The 17237-nt window shown below is 40.1% G+C and overlaps 1 protein-coding gene across 6 annotated transcripts in view; it reads right to left on the reverse strand.

Annotated features, from left to right (window-relative positions):
* RAD51B (RAD51 paralog B) overlaps positions 1 to 17237 on the reverse strand; it is a 750762-nt gene that overhangs the window by 304538 nt on the left and 428987 nt on the right. For all 6 annotated transcript variants that reach the window (XM_073242228.1, XM_073242226.1, XM_073242231.1 and 3 more), the window contains one exon: positions 5367 to 5463. In XM_073242228.1, coding sequence (XP_073098329.1) covers positions 5367 to 5463 — 97 coding nt within the window. The remainder of the gene's footprint in view (positions 1 to 5366; positions 5464 to 17237) is intronic.

Below are 17237 nucleotides of genomic sequence, written 5' to 3' on the forward strand. Positions count from 1 at the left end.
ACTATGGCAATGCTAATGTTAACAATGTTGATCACAGTCGTTAATATTAACCTTGCAGTCACATGGTGACACTGTTTTCAAAGCAATAATTATAGCCAGCCTGCACCATACCCCTGAGAGGTAGAGTTCTAAAGCTGCTCCACTTATGGTCATTTGTGCACCGTCTTGCCCAAATCAATGAACATTTAGCTTGGGACTGGGCCGTGGAGGGCCTTGGCGCTAAAGTGTGGAGATGGTTCTGCTAACTTGACCAACCCACCCCAAAGTTTGCGGTTAATGGATTACAAATTTGGGTAATGCTGGACAATAAATTACAACTATAATAATAAAGCTGAAAGTACACACAATTTAAGCAGAAACACCAGTGTTTTTTATCGGAAATGAAAGAAACCATTGATCATAGCAACTGCCTGAGATTAGCAGGGAGCCACATTTTCAAACATCCTGCAGTAAATCCAGAGCAGATCCAGCTGGAAAGCAAGAGTGGAAATAAAACTTGAAAATTCATACCATGCTTTGAAGTCTGCTTCTTTCACAACCATGAGTCCTTGATTTGCCCCAACCATTCTGGGCTGTTCTTGCTTGTTGAACTTATTTTAAAAGAGACACAAGCCATGCACTTGCATATAATCTTTCAAATGGGCTCCAGCTTTTTGCAAGGATGGTTTGCTGTGGAATATGAATCCCAAAATACTTTCTCCTGCACAGGAAACCAGCCATCAGTTCACCCGAATACAAAGGCTTCTAGTACTAAAACGAGAAACCACTCTTGGTTCTAGTAAGTGCTGCTTTTTCTTTCTGTTCTTTCCTTGACCCATCCATGCACTTTTAATTTTTAGTTTTTAAGTGCTATTATCAATCAAAAACTATTAATGCAGATAAAAAGATGCTAACGTGCCAGATGCTGGAAATGCCACGAAAGCAGCTTCATAATGTCTTCCTTTCCATGGAGCCATCTGGGGCTCCTGAAATGCACTGTGTCACCACCCTGAAGTAACTATTCTCCCATAAAATAATCTGCAGGGAAAAAGCCAATGGTCTAGGTTGAGCATAACTTCAATCTTGCACAGGGCCCACTTTGCCATACATCAATTTTACCTAGTAACTGTGCCTGGGTGGGCAGGGGCTCAGCCAGTCCTACTCAAATCCCAGTGACTTCAGAAAAGGATATGGTGTCTTAGGCCAGCTGGACTATTAGAGTCTTTCTCTGCTGATCAATACAGGGATAAGGGATGTTGCCTATGATCAAGATCCAATCATCCTTAGTATCTTCAATACACCAGGAAGAATTGGCAAGGACACCCAAGAAACATGTCCTTGGCCACATAACAGTCACAGTGATGTCTTCAATAACCAGTCATTGAATCCTGTAATAACTTAGTGGCCTGAATTTTTGTCAACAAAACAAAAAACTGAAGAAGATACTTTGACTCCCAGTGCCTGGTCAAGATCAATACAGATTATAAAACCAAAAATCCTGATTTCTGCCCTTAGGTTCACAGTATAACATTGGTCAGTTTGCTTAAGTCTTGAAAGTTCCATCCTCCCCACTGAATGAAATAATGTTTATGAATGGCAGGCTGAAAGTTGAAAAGCACACTGGGAGTATGAGGAGTTATTTTAACTAAATAGGGACAAGTCAATTTGCCCTCTCATTCTTTCTCAAGGCACAAAGCTATAGCGTAGGAGCAATGTCAGGGAAGTCCGCAGCCTCTGGGTCCACTTCTCCATTCTTTGACTTTCCCACATGGGAGATAGATAATTTAACAGTGGAATGAAACCTCAATGAAGGGAATCGTACCATGAACCTAAGTAGTGCACATGGGTCTACATAATCCAAGCAACAACCCAGCCACAAATTTAATAAGGAAAAACCCCCAGCAACACAAAAACAAAGAACTCTCAACTTTACAAACACTGGGAGGGCAACAGCTGGTCAGCCGAGATTAAAGGAGCGTGAGAGAGCACCTCCCCATCTCCTGACTTCTCCTCCCCCATAGAGGTCCCGCAGCCAGCCCAGGCTCGCTTTTACAGCCCCATGCAGATGACCCTGTTCCAGCTAAGATAGGAGCTCTTTTGATCTCAGCAGGGGGATGCTCTGGGCCTGCAGCTGGCAGATATTAATAGTACAGGATCTGCTGGCATGGAAGAGATCTCCCAGTTGGGCCAGGTCACTTGTATTCCCTGCTCTGCGTCAGAGCAGAAGGGACTTCATTTCCCTGAATCAGCCCCTGCTGGGTACTTCTCTCAGGTCCACTCAGATCATTTTATCGCTAGCTGCTCTTGGCCTCTTGTTCTCACCCCACAACTGGTTTCAAAGGAGCCCTGGTTAAGCAGTGGCCTCTGCTCTGCAGCTGAAATCTATTACAGGACAGAGTGGCCCTTGCTCACCCCATCCCTATCACAGCTTGTTTCTCACTCTCACTGGTCTGCCCACACTTCTTGTGTGCACGTTTGTGTGGGGGAGAGAGAAAGAGAACACAAAAGACAGACAGAGACAGACTAGACTAGAGGTATTTTCAAAATAAAAAAGAAGTAGCAATATGAGGAAAGGACACTATTATAGTTATGCCAAAGTATCAATGGCAAGATTCCTGAACATCCTTTCTCTCATGCTAATCTATACGGCCATTCTTCCGGCTCTGTAAATCAGAATTTTAAAACACCATCAATGAGTGAATGCTCCTGATCTTCAGGCCCACATCATGATCTCACAATGATACAGCCAGAAAAGACTTGAACAATCTTATATTCATCCAACCTGTCATTTAACAGAAAAAAACTGAGGTCCAAAGTCATTAAAAGACCTGCCCAAGATCACAGAGCTAAATAACAACAGCATAGCTGATACAACAGATGCTGGAAATAACAAAGCAATTTATACGTAATAGTCACAGTAGCATTTGTAATCATTGCAATAGATTTGAATAGGCATAAATGTCCTAAGGAATTTGTCTATTTTATTTCACTGGCAAGGAACTTCATTATAGACTACAGGAGAAACATTTCTCTCTATAGCCTCTTTACCTACTCAGCTACACAAGGAAAAGTTCTAGAAAAATGTATTGTTTCCAATCTCCTTTGGATTTCATAATAAGAACAAGGTGTTTAAGGTTGAGCTGCTAACCCTCCCCTTGCCATGAATACAGCTTTACCACTTTCTTGAGGAGGTTACAACTGGAGCCCAAAACAATTTCATTTGTATCTGTTTTTGCTCCTCTTCTTTGCTTCAGATAAACCAGGAAGCCAAGACAAAGCAAAGTGCTACCACTTACAGGTTTTTAATAAGGAAACAAGATATTTTCTTCTCCACAAAGCTGGATATGTGTGTGTGTTTGCATGTGTGTGTGAAATAATTATAACAACAATTTTCAACCATGTTCACAAGGGCTTTATATGACTCTCATGGTTACTGTTCTTATAAAGTATTTACTATGGTATTTGTTCAGGATTTATTTGGTGCCTACTATGTGCCCATAACTTTGCAAGTCATGGGGAGTAGAAGGCATAAAATGGACACAAGAGGAATATAAGATAGCCTGTGTCCTTTAACAAATCTGCCAATCCACTAGGGAAACCATAAGAGGTTAAATTTATTTTTCTAGAACTTTTCTTTATATAGCTGAGCAGGTAGAAGGTCCATGGAGAAGGAAGAGAGTGAGGCCAGTGCAGACTGGAACAAGAGAGAAGGTTTTGCAGGAGAGATGGTCTTTCAATAAACTTGGAAGGAGTTAGGAGGATTTGGGAAGGAAAGACATAGTAAAAGTGGAAAAGGGAAATGTCATTCGAGAGAGCATGGTGAGCTGTCTCTGCAGAGGCAGGGAGGCAGGAGCGGGGAGTACAAGGCAGAAAGTTGGCACCCATGGTATAGGAGCTTCACCTAAGGTACTGGCAAGAACCGAGGGTGAACAGGACAGAAAGGACAGACTATGAGGAGTTAAAAGACATTACCTTCCTCTAGGAGTGTTTTGGAAGCTGATTCAGGCAAAAGAAAAGAAAAAGGGAAAAACCTGATTTTTAGCATCTGCTGATTTCCATGGTGTAAATACTTTCACTTTGGCTGATTTCAAGCTAACAAACCACAAAATCCTGAGTATTTTTAAATCAGTTTATTGATTTTAGCCCATTCCAGGAAAATGAGCCATAGCAATCTCAAGATTTCTGAGTAGGAGAGTGACAGAATAAAAGGAAGCTGGACTGGGAATGTTTGATTTGGTAGTGGCAGAATGGAAATGGTAGAGGCTGGTGTTGGGACGGCCATTTTGAAATTTATTAAAATAATCCAATTATGCATCTAGTAAGCTGATTACAATACAAATTACAAAAAAGTGGGGACAGAGGAGATATATATTTGGAAAGAAGAACCAGGAAGACATGATGTTGAAAAGCCTGTAAGGAGGGAGGCACAGTAAGTGACTCAGTATTTCAGTCCCAGTGATGAGGGCATGAGAATATATCATGGGATGTGGAAATTAGGCATGCAGAGCATTTTGTAATTTTTGTAAGTAAATAATTAGTTTTCACTCTGAAAAATACCACCAAAAAGCAGAGGTGTGGTTCTTCCAATTTTTGAGACTATAAACCAGAAGACCACCTGGGTAGTCAGGAGCCTTGCTAGACATAGAAGTCCCACATACTCCACCACGAATAATTCTCAGAAACTGGGAAGTGCAGAAGGGCCTGGGCCCTTCCCTGGGAGAAATTAACTACCACTAGCAGAACTCAGAAATCTGTCAAGTAAGAACTTTCAATAAAACTAGAAACCACCCACTGGCTCCGTTGTGTAATTTCCCTAGCTACGTAAACTATAGACAGCCTGACCTTTGCTAGCATCAGAGGGTGGAGAAAATTTTGCAGATTTACCAATGTGGAGATTTTTTCTTAATCTTTCTGTAAAGGTGGTCAGGAATGTCACAACTCCAGTGCATGCTGCTGGTGTACCCTTTTTGCCAGTCCAAAAATAGGCCAGCACCAACCAAAGGCCAAATTGCTATAGGACCAGTGGGGAAAGCGAGCTTTTGAGCATCCGTCTCAAAAACAAAGCCATTGAGCAGTTCACTAGCCTTCATACTCAGGACCCAAAGCAGCCTCCAGAGGAGTGACAAGCCTCAAGAGAGAGGTGATAGATGCCTGTGAGGATCACTCAGTCGAGTGAAAAAGGAAGCTCACTTACAGACAGGGTGAGACTGTTTAAAAATAAAGGATCAGATGCCAGGAAAAGTGGCTGAGTCCAAATTGCCAGGCTTTGGCGGGGTTCACTGGCCAGGGCCTATTAGCCCCATCTCCCAGCTCTCAACAGGAGATGGAGAGGCGGTGGGGCTGTATGTCAGTGTCAAGTTTCCAACTCTCTAGGACAGATCCCTTACCTTCAGACAGGGACAAATCATCAGCTGGAGACACCAGGTCTGCCTGAGAAGCTGGGGCTCCGCTCAGATGGGTTGTAATTTGATTCGTCAAGATAACCTGTGAACAGACAGGGAGAAGGTAGGGGAGGGGAGGAGAGAGAAGGCCAAATTAATTATTACAACTATCAAAAGACTGTGGTTTAGGGGAAGACTGGTAAGTACACAGGTAGGAAAACTCTAGCTCTGACTTTCATCAATTTTATCTTTAAGCCAGAATATCTAGCAAAGCCTGTAGGTCATTCAAAACACAGAAAATGGAGGAAATAGGCTGACATTTTTCAGAGCTTAAACCACTAGTCAATTCTTTCTAAATGCTAAATAAACTGAAATTGAGAGATGTTGTCATATTAGTTAAATAAGAGAAGGCTAACCAAAGAAATAAGGTTTGTACATACACATTTTTTCAACCTTTAAATTTTAAGATTATATTTACAACCGAAGAAATTACTAGTGCTGAATAAAAGCCATCACTTAAAATTTGGATGCCTGTGGTTTCTTCCTTGCTAACTTAAAAGTCACAATTTTATTTCCAAATTTGTGAAATTGGAGTTAAGATATACCTGTAAAGGAATAACACTCTTCTTCTAAATTAGTTGAATTCTAACAAAAGAACTCCAAAGTCTCACTCTTCATTTAAAGCGAAAACTAATATAATCTTATTTATGCAAAATAAAGTTCATAACATTTAAAGTTCCTAAAAAGAACTCTCAAATTATCTAATGCATGCAATTCCATGCCACACAATATTTTCACATTTGGTTCAGTCAAGAAACTATTCTTTCTCTTCAAAGAATCCTCATTTGTATTCTTAATCCCCATCTACAGAATTTCCTTTATTGTTTAGAAACCTAAAGGAAGAATAAAATACAGATTCTTTCCTGGAAAGCTGCAACATGATAACACCACAAGCATTATCCGAGGTCTGAGTGTTCCCGTCACGGGTATTCCCTGGTGATGTACCAGGCATTTAGTATCTGGAATAAGCACCCTGTCAGACCATCTTGGTCTGTCCTGAGGGCTGGCTCTGGTTTTATTGCCACCCTGATTTGAACAGAAATAGGAATTGTTTCCATTCTGCATTGTCCAGCTCTTCAGCCACACCTCTGTTGCTGTCTCTCGAATGAACCAAAGACGTTATCAATCCAATACCAATGGCAGCTTAACTGAGGGTTGAGGAGGGGCACAATGGTGAGGTTAGGTAAGGAAATAAAGGTAGAGGTACTCTATTAGCAAAGACAACCTTTCCAAGCTCTTGAGTTTCTAGCTACTCTGAAGTGATGATCAGATTTTGCAGCGTTCCACTGAGTATTTACTGATCCTATCCGTCATGTTCTTTTGTATTGCAACTTTTCATCTGGACTGGTAAAAATTGCATATGATATCACTTCAGTTTCAATGGCTTTACATGGTCAAATAACAGCCTGCTCATTTAAGAAACAAATATTCATATCCAGGAATATGACTAAGGAATGATGTTCATTTCTCTTTGTAATGTCCAAAGGGCATGGGCTTTGGAGTCCAGTGAACCTGTGTTCAAATTCTGCCTCTGACACTGTGAACTTGTGAAAGTTACTTAAACCTTTGGATTTATCTGTTTATATTTTAATGCCTATCTTACAGAATTGTTATGAAAATTAAATATGATAATCAACATAATGTACAGTAACAAAGTGCCTGGCACATATTAATATTCAATAAATGGAAACAATTGTTATGATACTATACAGGTTAATAAATTAGTATATGCCACATGCCTCAGACAATTGGATCTAATAATAGAACACTAAATCACAATTCTCTACAACAGAACATAGTTTAGTACCTAATCATTTCTACCAATCTTAGTCTTTCCTAAGTTTTACTTAATTGCAAAGGATGTGTGTAAAAATCTCAGTAAGAAAAAGATAGCTAAAAGAAGACCAATAAGAGGGTGGAGATGAAAGATGGCAGTATCAGAGATGAAACAGAGAACTCCTCCCAAAACTACACATAATATGAAAATACAGTTAATATAACTAATCCTAAAAGAGTAACAGGAAAGAAGTCTGTGCCTACTGCATAGACCTGGAGAAAAGAGCAGACCTCATGAAATAGGGTAACATACCAAAGCCTTGAGCCAGCAGGACCCAAGCCCTTCCCACACCCCAGCTCACCTGTGGGAGGAAGAGAAATGGAGTGGGGAGTGGGTGGAAGCCTAGGACTGCTAACCACCCAGCCCTGGAGATCTCCTTTGGGAGCACAAACCTACATTGCATGGTGCTCTGGAGATTAGTGGGGTTGGAAAGCTAATACAGGCAGAATACTTGGAGAAACTGAGATTCCAGCCATTGCGGAGGACAGGGATCCACATCTGGCTGCTCTGAGACAAAGGAAAGGTGGGTGGTCTGAGAGGCTTCCTAGCAGCGAGAGGGCTTCTGAAGGGGTGGAGACTGCATGGAACTTGCTATGTGGGAGAAGGGATAGGTGGACAAAGTTGACTGGGTGTGCTCTGCTCAGCAGGTTGGGAACTTTCAGGAGCTTCAGGCACTCCATCACCCTGACTAGGTGCTTAGCTCCAAAGCCTCCCACTGTGATACACAGTCTGCTGCACTTTTCACCTGGCCTGCCGGCACAGGCTTGCAAACTGGCAGTCCCTGCCCTGGCATCAGGCCAGGCAGAGGGAGGCTGCAACTATGGCAGCTACAAATGCAAAGCACAGAGGCTTACACCTCTGTGCTTGGCCCACTGGTTCTGACAGTGGAGAGAGGCACTGCACCCGGGAAGGAGAAAATAGCTCTTTACTCCTGCCAGGCACCAGCGCCACTCCCATGCAAACCCCTGACATCACTTCAGGGGCTGAGCAGCTCCAGACACTAGAACTTCTGGGCACTAGAGGGCACCACATACAAATATGAAACATCAAAGGAACCTGGTTCAGACCAAAATCTCACAAACACCAGAAAAAGGTCCAAGTGAAACTGAACTCACCAATCTTCCTGAAAGACAGTTCAAAATAAAAATCATAAACATGCTCATTGAGGTACAGAAAAATATTCAAGAACTCAGAGACAAATTTAGGATGGAGATTCAATCATTAAGAAATTCCATATCTGAAACTAAACATACAATGAAGGGATTTAAAAGCAGATTAAACATAGTAGAAAAGACGGTAAATGGAATAGAAATTAGAGAAGAGGAATACAAAGAAGTGGAGGCACAGAGAGAAAAAAGGATCTCTAGGAATGAAAGAATATTGAGAGAACTATGTGAGCACTCCAAATGGTAAAATATTTGCATTATAGGGGTACCAAAAGAAGAAGAGAGAGAAAAATGGATAGAAAGTGTCACTGAGGAGGTAATTGCTGAAAACTTCCCCAATTTGGGGAAGGAGATCGTCTCCTAGGCCATGGAGGTGCACAGATCTCCCAACACAAGGGACACAAGGAAGACAAAAACAAGACATATAATAATTAAAATGGCAAAGATCGAGGATAAGGACAGACTTTTAAAAGCAGCTAGAGAGAGAAAAAAGATCCCTACAAAGGAGAACCCATCAGGCTATCATCAGATTTCTCAATAGAAACCTTATAGGCCAGAAGGGAGTGGCATGATATATTTAATGCAATGAAGCAGAAGGGCCTTGAATCAAGAATACTCTATCTGGCAAGATTATCATTTAAATTTGAAAGAGGGATTAAACAATTTTCACATAAGCAAAAGCTGAGAGAATTTACCTCCCACAAACCATGACTACAGTGCATTTTGGAGGGATTGTTATAGATAGAAGTGTTCCTAAGGCTAAATAGCTGTCACCAGGGGAAATAAATACACAGTAAAGAAAGTAGAATAATTAATTACAAAGCAAAGCAAAATGAAATCAACTATCCCCAAAGCCAATCAAGAGATAGAAAAAGAGTACAGAATATGATACCTAATATATAAAGAATGGAGGAGGAAGAAAAAGGAGTAAAAAAAAAAAGAGCCTTTAGGTTGTGGTTGTAATAGCATACTAAGTGAGTTAAATTAGACTGTGAGATAGTAAGGGAATTACCCTTGAACATTTGGTAACCACAGATCTAAAGCCTGCAATGGCAAAAAGTACATACCTATCGATAATCACCCTAAATGTAAATGTTCTGAATACACCAATCAAAAAACATAGAGTCACTGAATGGATAAAAAAACAAGACCCATCTATATACTGCATACAAGACACTCACTTCAAACCCAAACGCATACATGGACTGAAAGTAAAGGGATAGAAAAAGATATTTCATGCAACTAATAGGGAGAAAAAGCAGGAGTTGCAGTACTTGTATCAGACAAAATAGACTTCAAAACAAACAAAGCAACAAGACACAAAGAAGAACATTACATAATAATAGAGGGGTCAGTCCAACAAGAGGATATAACCATTATAAATATACATGCACCCAACACAGGATACCTACAGATGTGAAACAAATACTAACAGAATTAAAGGGGGAAATAGAATGCAATGCATTCATTTTAGGAGACTTCAACACACCAAAAGACAGATCAACCAGACAGGAAATAAATAAGGAGACAGAGGCACTGAACAACACATTAGAACAGTTGGACCTAACAGACATCTACAGAACACTCCATCCAAAAGCAACAGGATACACATTCTTCTCAAGTGCACATGGAACATTTTCAAGAGTAGATCATATACTAGGCCACAAAAAGAGCCTCAGTAAATTCAAAGATTGAAATTGTACCAACCAGCTTCTCAGACCACAAAGGTATTAAACTAGAAATAAATTACACAAAGAAAACGAAAAAGCCCACAAACACATGAAGGCTTCAGAACATGATCCTGAATAATCAATGGATCAGTGACCAAATAGAAACAGAGATCAAGCTATATATGGAGACAAATGACAACAATAATTCAACACCACAAAATCTGTGGGAAGTAGCGAAGGTGGTGCCAGGAGGGAAGTTTATTGCAATACAGGCCTACCTCAGGAAAGAACAATCCCATATGAACACTTGAAATTCACAATTAATAAAACTAGAAAAAGAAGAACAAATGAGGCCCAAAATCAGTAGAAGGAGGGACATAATAAAGATTATAGCAGAAATAAATAAAATCGAGAAAAATAAAACAATAGAAAAAATAAATGAAAGCAGGAGCTGGTTCTTTGAGAAAATAAACAAAATAGATAAACTCCTAGCCAGACTTATCAAGAAAAAAAGGGAGTCTACACACATAAACACAATCAGAAATGAGAAAGGAAAAATCACTATGGACACCACAGAAATACAAAGAACTATTAGAGAATACTATGAAAAATTATATGCTAATAGACTGGATAACCCAGAAGAACTAGACAACTTTCAAGAAAAATACAACCTTCCAAGGCTGACCCAGGAAGAAACAGAACATCTGAATAGACCAATTAACAGCAATGAAATTGAATTGGTAATCAAAAAACTACCTAAGAACAAAATCCCTGGACCAGATGATTTCACTGCTGAATTTTATCAAACATTTGGAGAAGACCTAATACCCATCCTCCTTAAAGTTTTCCAAAAAGTAGAAGAGGAGGGAATACTGCTAAACTCATTCTCCAAGGCCAGCATCACTCTAATACCAAAACGAGGCAAAGACACCCCAAAAAAGAAAACTACAGACCAATATCCTCGATGAACACAGATGCAAAAATACTCAACAAAATATTAGCAAACTAAGTTCAAAAATACATCAAGAGGATCATACACCATGATCAAGAAGGATTTATTGCAGGGTTGCAAGAATGGTACAATATTTGAAAACCCATCAACATCATCCACCATATTAACAAAAAGGACAAAACCACGTGATAATCTCCATAGATGCTGAAAAAGCATTCAACAAAATTCAACATCCATTCATGATAAAAACTCTCAACAAAATGGGTATAGAGGGCAAGTACCTCAACATAATAAAGGCCATATATGACAAGCCCACAGCCAACATCATACTTAACAGCAAGAAGCTGAAAGCTTTTCCTTTAAGTCTGGGAACAAGACAAGGATGCTCTACCCACTTTTATTCAACATAGTTCTGGAGGTCCTAGCCATGGCAATTATATAACACAAAGAAATAAAAGGCATCCAGATTGGTAAAGAAGGCTGTCTCTGTTTGCAGATGACATGATGTTGTACATAACCATAAAGAATCCACTCCCTAGTTTGTCCATTTATTTTCTTTTCTATGTAGATCATCATGTCATGTTCAAATAAAGACAGTTTTCTTTTTCCATTCTGTACACCTCTTCTTGTTCTCAGATTATCACATTGTTTTGATTTCCAATAAATATTGAATAGTAAAAAAAAAAAAAAAAAAAAAAGAATCCACTCCCAAACTACTAGGTCTAATATCTGAATTCAGCAAAGTTGTGGGATAAAAAATTAATACATAGAAATCTGTTGCATTCTTATACACTAATGATGAATTAGCAGAAAGAGAAGTCAGGAAAACAATTCCATTCATAATTGCATCAGAAGGAATAAAATACCTAGGAAAAAACCTAACCAAGGAAGTGAAAGACTTATACTCTGAAAACTACAGGACACTCATGGGAGAAATTAAAGAAGATACCAATAAATGGAAACACATCCCGTGCTCATGGATAGGAAGAATTAATATTGTCAAAATGGCCATCCTGTCTAAAGCAATCTACAGATTCAATGCAATCCCTATCAAAATACCAACAGCATTCTTCAATGAACTAGAGCAAATCATTCTAAAATTCATATGGAACCACAAAAGACCCTGAATAGCCAAAGCCATCCTGAGAAGGAAGAATAAAGTGGGGGGATTATGCTCCCCAAGTTCAAGCTCTACTACAAAGCCACAGTAATCAAGACAATTTGGTACTGGCACAAGAACAGACCCATAAATCACTGGAGCAGACTAGAGAGCACTGACATAAACCCAATTAATATATGATAAAGGAGCCATGGATATACAATGGAGAAATGACAGCCTCTTCAACACGGGCGTTGGCAAAACTGGACAGCTACATGCAAGAGAATGAATCTGGATTACTGTCTAACCCCATACACAAAAGTAAACTCAAAATGGATCAAAGACCTGAATGTAAGTCATGAAACCATAAAACTTAGAAGAAAATACAGGCAAAAATCTCTTGAACATAAACTTAAGCAACTTTTTCCTGAACGCATCTCCTCACACAAGGGAAACAAAATAAAAAATGAACAAATGGGACTATATCATGCTAAAAAAACTTCAGTACAGCAAAGGACACCATCAGCAGAGCAAAAAGGCATCCTACAATATGGAAGAATATATTTGTAAATGACATAACCGACAAGGGGTTAACATCAAAAATATATAAAGAACTCACACGCCTCAACATCCAAAAAGCAAATAACCTGATTAAAAATGGGCAGAGGATATGAACAGACAATTCTCCAAAGAAGAAATTCAGATGGCGAACAGCACATGAAAAGGTGCTCCACATTGCTAATTATTAGGGAAATGCAAATAAAAACCACAATGCGATATCACATCACACCAGTTAGGGTGGCCAACATAGAAAAGACTAGGAACAACAAATACTGGTGAGGATGTGGAGAAAGGGGAACCCTCCTGCACTGCTGGTGGGAATGTAAACTAGTTCAACCATTGTGGAAAGCAATATGGAGGTTCCTCAAAAATCTAAAAATAGAAATATCATTTGACCTGGGAATTCCACTCCTACGAATTTACCCAAAGAAAACAACTTCTCAGATTCAAAAAGACATATGCATCCCTATGTTTATCACAGCACTATTTACAATAGCCAAGAAACAACCTAAGTGCCCATCAATAGATGAATGGATAAAGAAGATATGGTACATATACACAATGGAATACTATTCAGCCTTAAGAAAGAAACAAATATTACCATTTGAATTAACATGGATGGAGCTGGAGGGTATTATGCTCAGTGAAATAAGTCAGGCAGAGAAAGACAAATACCAAAAGTTTTCCCTCATTTGTGGAGCATAACAACAAAGCAAAACTGAAGGAACAAAATAGCAGAAGACTCACAGACTCCAAGAAGGGACTAGTGGTTATCAAAGAGGAGGGGTGGGGGAGGGAGGGAGAAGGAGATTGTGGGGTATCGTGATTGGTGCACATGATGTGTGTGGGGTCACAGGAAGGCCAGTGCAGCTCAGAGAAGACAAATAGGGCTCTGTGGCATCTTACTACACTGATGGACAGTGACTACAATGGGGTATTGGGGGAACATGATAATAGGGGTGAATGTAATAACCACATTGTTTTTCTTGTGAAACCTTCATAAGAGTGTGTATCAATACCTTAATTTAAAAAAAATCAAATCTCACCTAAAAAAAAAAAAGAAGGTCAATAAGAGATTAGCATTGCTTTGAAAAAACTCTGTGCTTTATTCACCAATGAACAAAACAATGTATCTGTCTGTCATGGTGGTAAGAAAAATGTGAAGCTTGTGAGAGATCTAAATAGGTAAGCTCTATTTTTTAGAGGATTCTTCTAAAAGATGATATGAAAATTAATAGAACTCTTGTGATATGCTAACAGTAATGAGGAAAAAAATGATTGAATACCTATCATGCAAAGCACATCACCCTACATACAGGGGAAATAGAGAGGTAAAGGCACTGTACATCTTCTTTAGAAACTTGCTAGTTAAAAGATAAGGCCTTTACTAAAATATTCAGACCAAATTTTCTCAATTTCATGATTATTTCACTGTTTCTATACTTGTACTGAGATGATGGTTTTACTGTGTAGAACTTAACATTATACCCTGCAGAGCCCCAAATCAAAGTGCTGATGTACCTCAGATGATACCCAGCCCATTTCCACTTCCAGTGGAAGAGTGAATGCAGAAGAAAACATTTTCACTCTCCAGTGGCAGGAAAACATGCTTCTCAGGCCTTTGCTACTAATCTTCTCCCTTTTCATCATGAGTTGGGAGAGCCAGAGCCAAACCACTGACGGGAAGCCTAGCAACCGAACTCAGGAGTCTGGTAATTGCACCTCCTTACTAAATTGTTGGGGTTTACTAAATCCATAGTCAGCAAAATGATGGAGTGGAAACATTTCCAAATAGCATCAATTACTAATAATCACAACTTGGGCAAAAGGCTATAGAAGGCTGTCCTCTGCGGAAATCTAGAAAACTACACTCTTAAAATAACATATAAAATACTGTTACAAGTTATAAATGGAGTCTTAACACTATCTGGTCTCCAAAAATGAGTTCTGACTGACACTTCAGAAGGGCTTCCCTGCTGCGTTGCTCCACTGGGAAGACTGGGGCTTCTGCTGCTTGGCGATAAATTCATGCAAGAGCAGTTTGCCCAGTAGTTAGAGTGCGGGCTTGGAAATCAGACAGACTTGAATTAAGATCCTGGGTTCTACCATTTACTAGCTCTGTGACATTGGGCAAGTTTCATAACATCTCAGGTATGATAACACTTGACTCACAGGGTTTCACTAAACTGGGTACGCATATAAAGTCCCTAGCACTGTACCTGACTACTGGTAAATGCTTAATGTTAGTCCCTATCATTGTCTGTAGTTCTCCTTTGCTGATGTATACCTTGTTTGTTGAGACAGAAAACCCATGCCTGATTCCCTTCTACTGGCATATGGCTACTGCTAAGAACAAATATCTGCAGTTATGTTCAGAAAGCAACAAAAATTTAACTGAAATTCCATCTGCTATTTTGCCATTTCTCTAAAAGTATGGCTTACTTAGAACATGCAACACACCCCTGCTACCATCAACTACAAATCCAAAGGCCAGAGTGGGACTCCTGGGCTAAGGGAAAGATGGGTTTTTTTAATGGTCATGATTTCACACGAAGCCAGGAGAAGATGGAATCTGCTTAAAGTTTACTCTTCAGGAGGGAGAATAATCAACCTACTGGGGGAAGCAGGTAGCCCTATATATATAAAGAATATATAAACTAACTTTATATAATTATATTGTCTCCATTTGACTTATATACAGAGAGACCACCTACTCCCACAGCTTCCTTGTACTGCCCACTTGGCTGCAAGATGCTCCAGGTACATTTGAACTAGAAATGACCCCTCATGTCATGTCACATAGACCTTAAGTCTCATTTTGAGTGCTCCTCTCCCAAGGCAAACAGAGGATGAGATTTTCCCCTTCAAAGCTCAGGCTCCTGGGTTCTAAGTTTTCCCTTGCATTGTCTAGCGAGTCTAAATGCATCCTATTCAACCCTTCTGTACACTGTAGTTCACCATCTATGCTCAGTTTAAGGAAACAGTGAAGCTTTCTAGAGAAGAAGAGACTTCAGGGTATGTATTCATAAATGACCCAATAGGTCCTGCTTTTCCAGAGAGCAGGACTTACATTATAAGCTACAGAAAAGAGATGGAGAGACAGGAACCAGTTAAAGACCAGATGAACTAGTAAGGCAGATGGGTGGCCATTTTGGTCACAAGGCAGAAGGTCCTGGGGATTAGAAAAAAAACAATGAACACACAAACAACAAAAAAGTTTCCACCAAGTATCAAAAAAATAACTTAGGAGAGAAAATACTGGAAGACAAGAGGCAACAGAATAAACCGGCCCGAAGAAACCATCGACCCCAAGGGTGAGGCTGGAGTCCGCTGACCAATTCAGCTCGGCTCTCCACTACTCTCTGCGGGGACCACATGCCTTCAGTTGACCCATCTTTCTTCAACTATGAATGACCAGACTACATTTGGGCTCTATGCACGTCCCACTTGCACCTCCTGGTCCTAATCCAGAATACCTTCTGCTTTATGGGCCTCTCTGTGGGTCTAGTCTGATCTACCCGACACTGATGTATTAGAAGTACCTTTGCTAGGGTCTCCACACTAGCCACAGAGTATCTGCCAGCCCACGGTGCATACTGGAAAATGGTGGACAGAAGAGATAAAGGGACAGCCCTGGAAAAATCAGTGAGGACTGTCAGGCCTAAAGGCACAGCCTTTGATGGAGGAAGATCCTTTTATTTAACTCTTAGAAGGTGACAGAAAAGAGGGAGTTTGTGGTCAGTCGGGGACAGAATAGGTTAGGATGGTATATCTGGCCCTGTTAGGTCAGCAGAGAGATATTCATGGTCAGCAAAACAATAACTCACTATGTACAGAGTTTTTTAAGGACCTAAGAATATGGCACATGCCCTCATTTAGCTTTCTGTGGGGGAGGTGAGAAGCAATTTTGTAATCCCCACCTTCCACAGAGTGAACTAGAGTCACCTGCCTGAGATCAGTAGTTCAGAAAGGAAGAGGGGTTTGCAGGCCACCCTGTCCTCTTTCCCTCCTAAGAAGAACTGGGCAGAGGAGAGGAAAGGGGAACTCTCAGCTTAGACCCACAGATGGGTGCCTTCTCCAGGCCTTCATTCCTGGCCCAGAGAATTTACTTTCTAAAAGTAATGAACAAAGGGATCTACGATCCAAAAATACATGAGGAGATTATCAAAATTTTACATTTTAACACTTCAACAAGCCTAATCCTATAACAAGATTCCTTTTGGATTCTGCCACTAATAACCACAAATCAAGTAAGTAAATGGCTTCAGCTTCTATCGGTGTCAAGCATTTAAGGCAATCTTAGCTGAATTCTCTTTAGCTTTTTGGCAGTTTTCAGTGGCCCAATATGCATGTGGCTCATTGCTTCTGAGACCCACAGTAGGCTTGCAAACAAAAGCTCTTCATGGAAACTGTGTCTATGTAAAACAGAGTCTAAGGGGTAGGCTGAGCTACGGGAATCATGTGGCAACCTCAGGCACCATTTCTATATCCATAAGAACATCTGCTTTTTCCTGCCACCCACTCCCTGCCAG

This window comes from Manis javanica, chromosome 8, assembly GCF_040802235.1.
Source record: "Manis javanica isolate MJ-LG chromosome 8, MJ_LKY, whole genome shotgun sequence".
NCBI classification, from domain to species: Eukaryota; Metazoa; Chordata; class Mammalia; order Pholidota; family Manidae; genus Manis; species Manis javanica.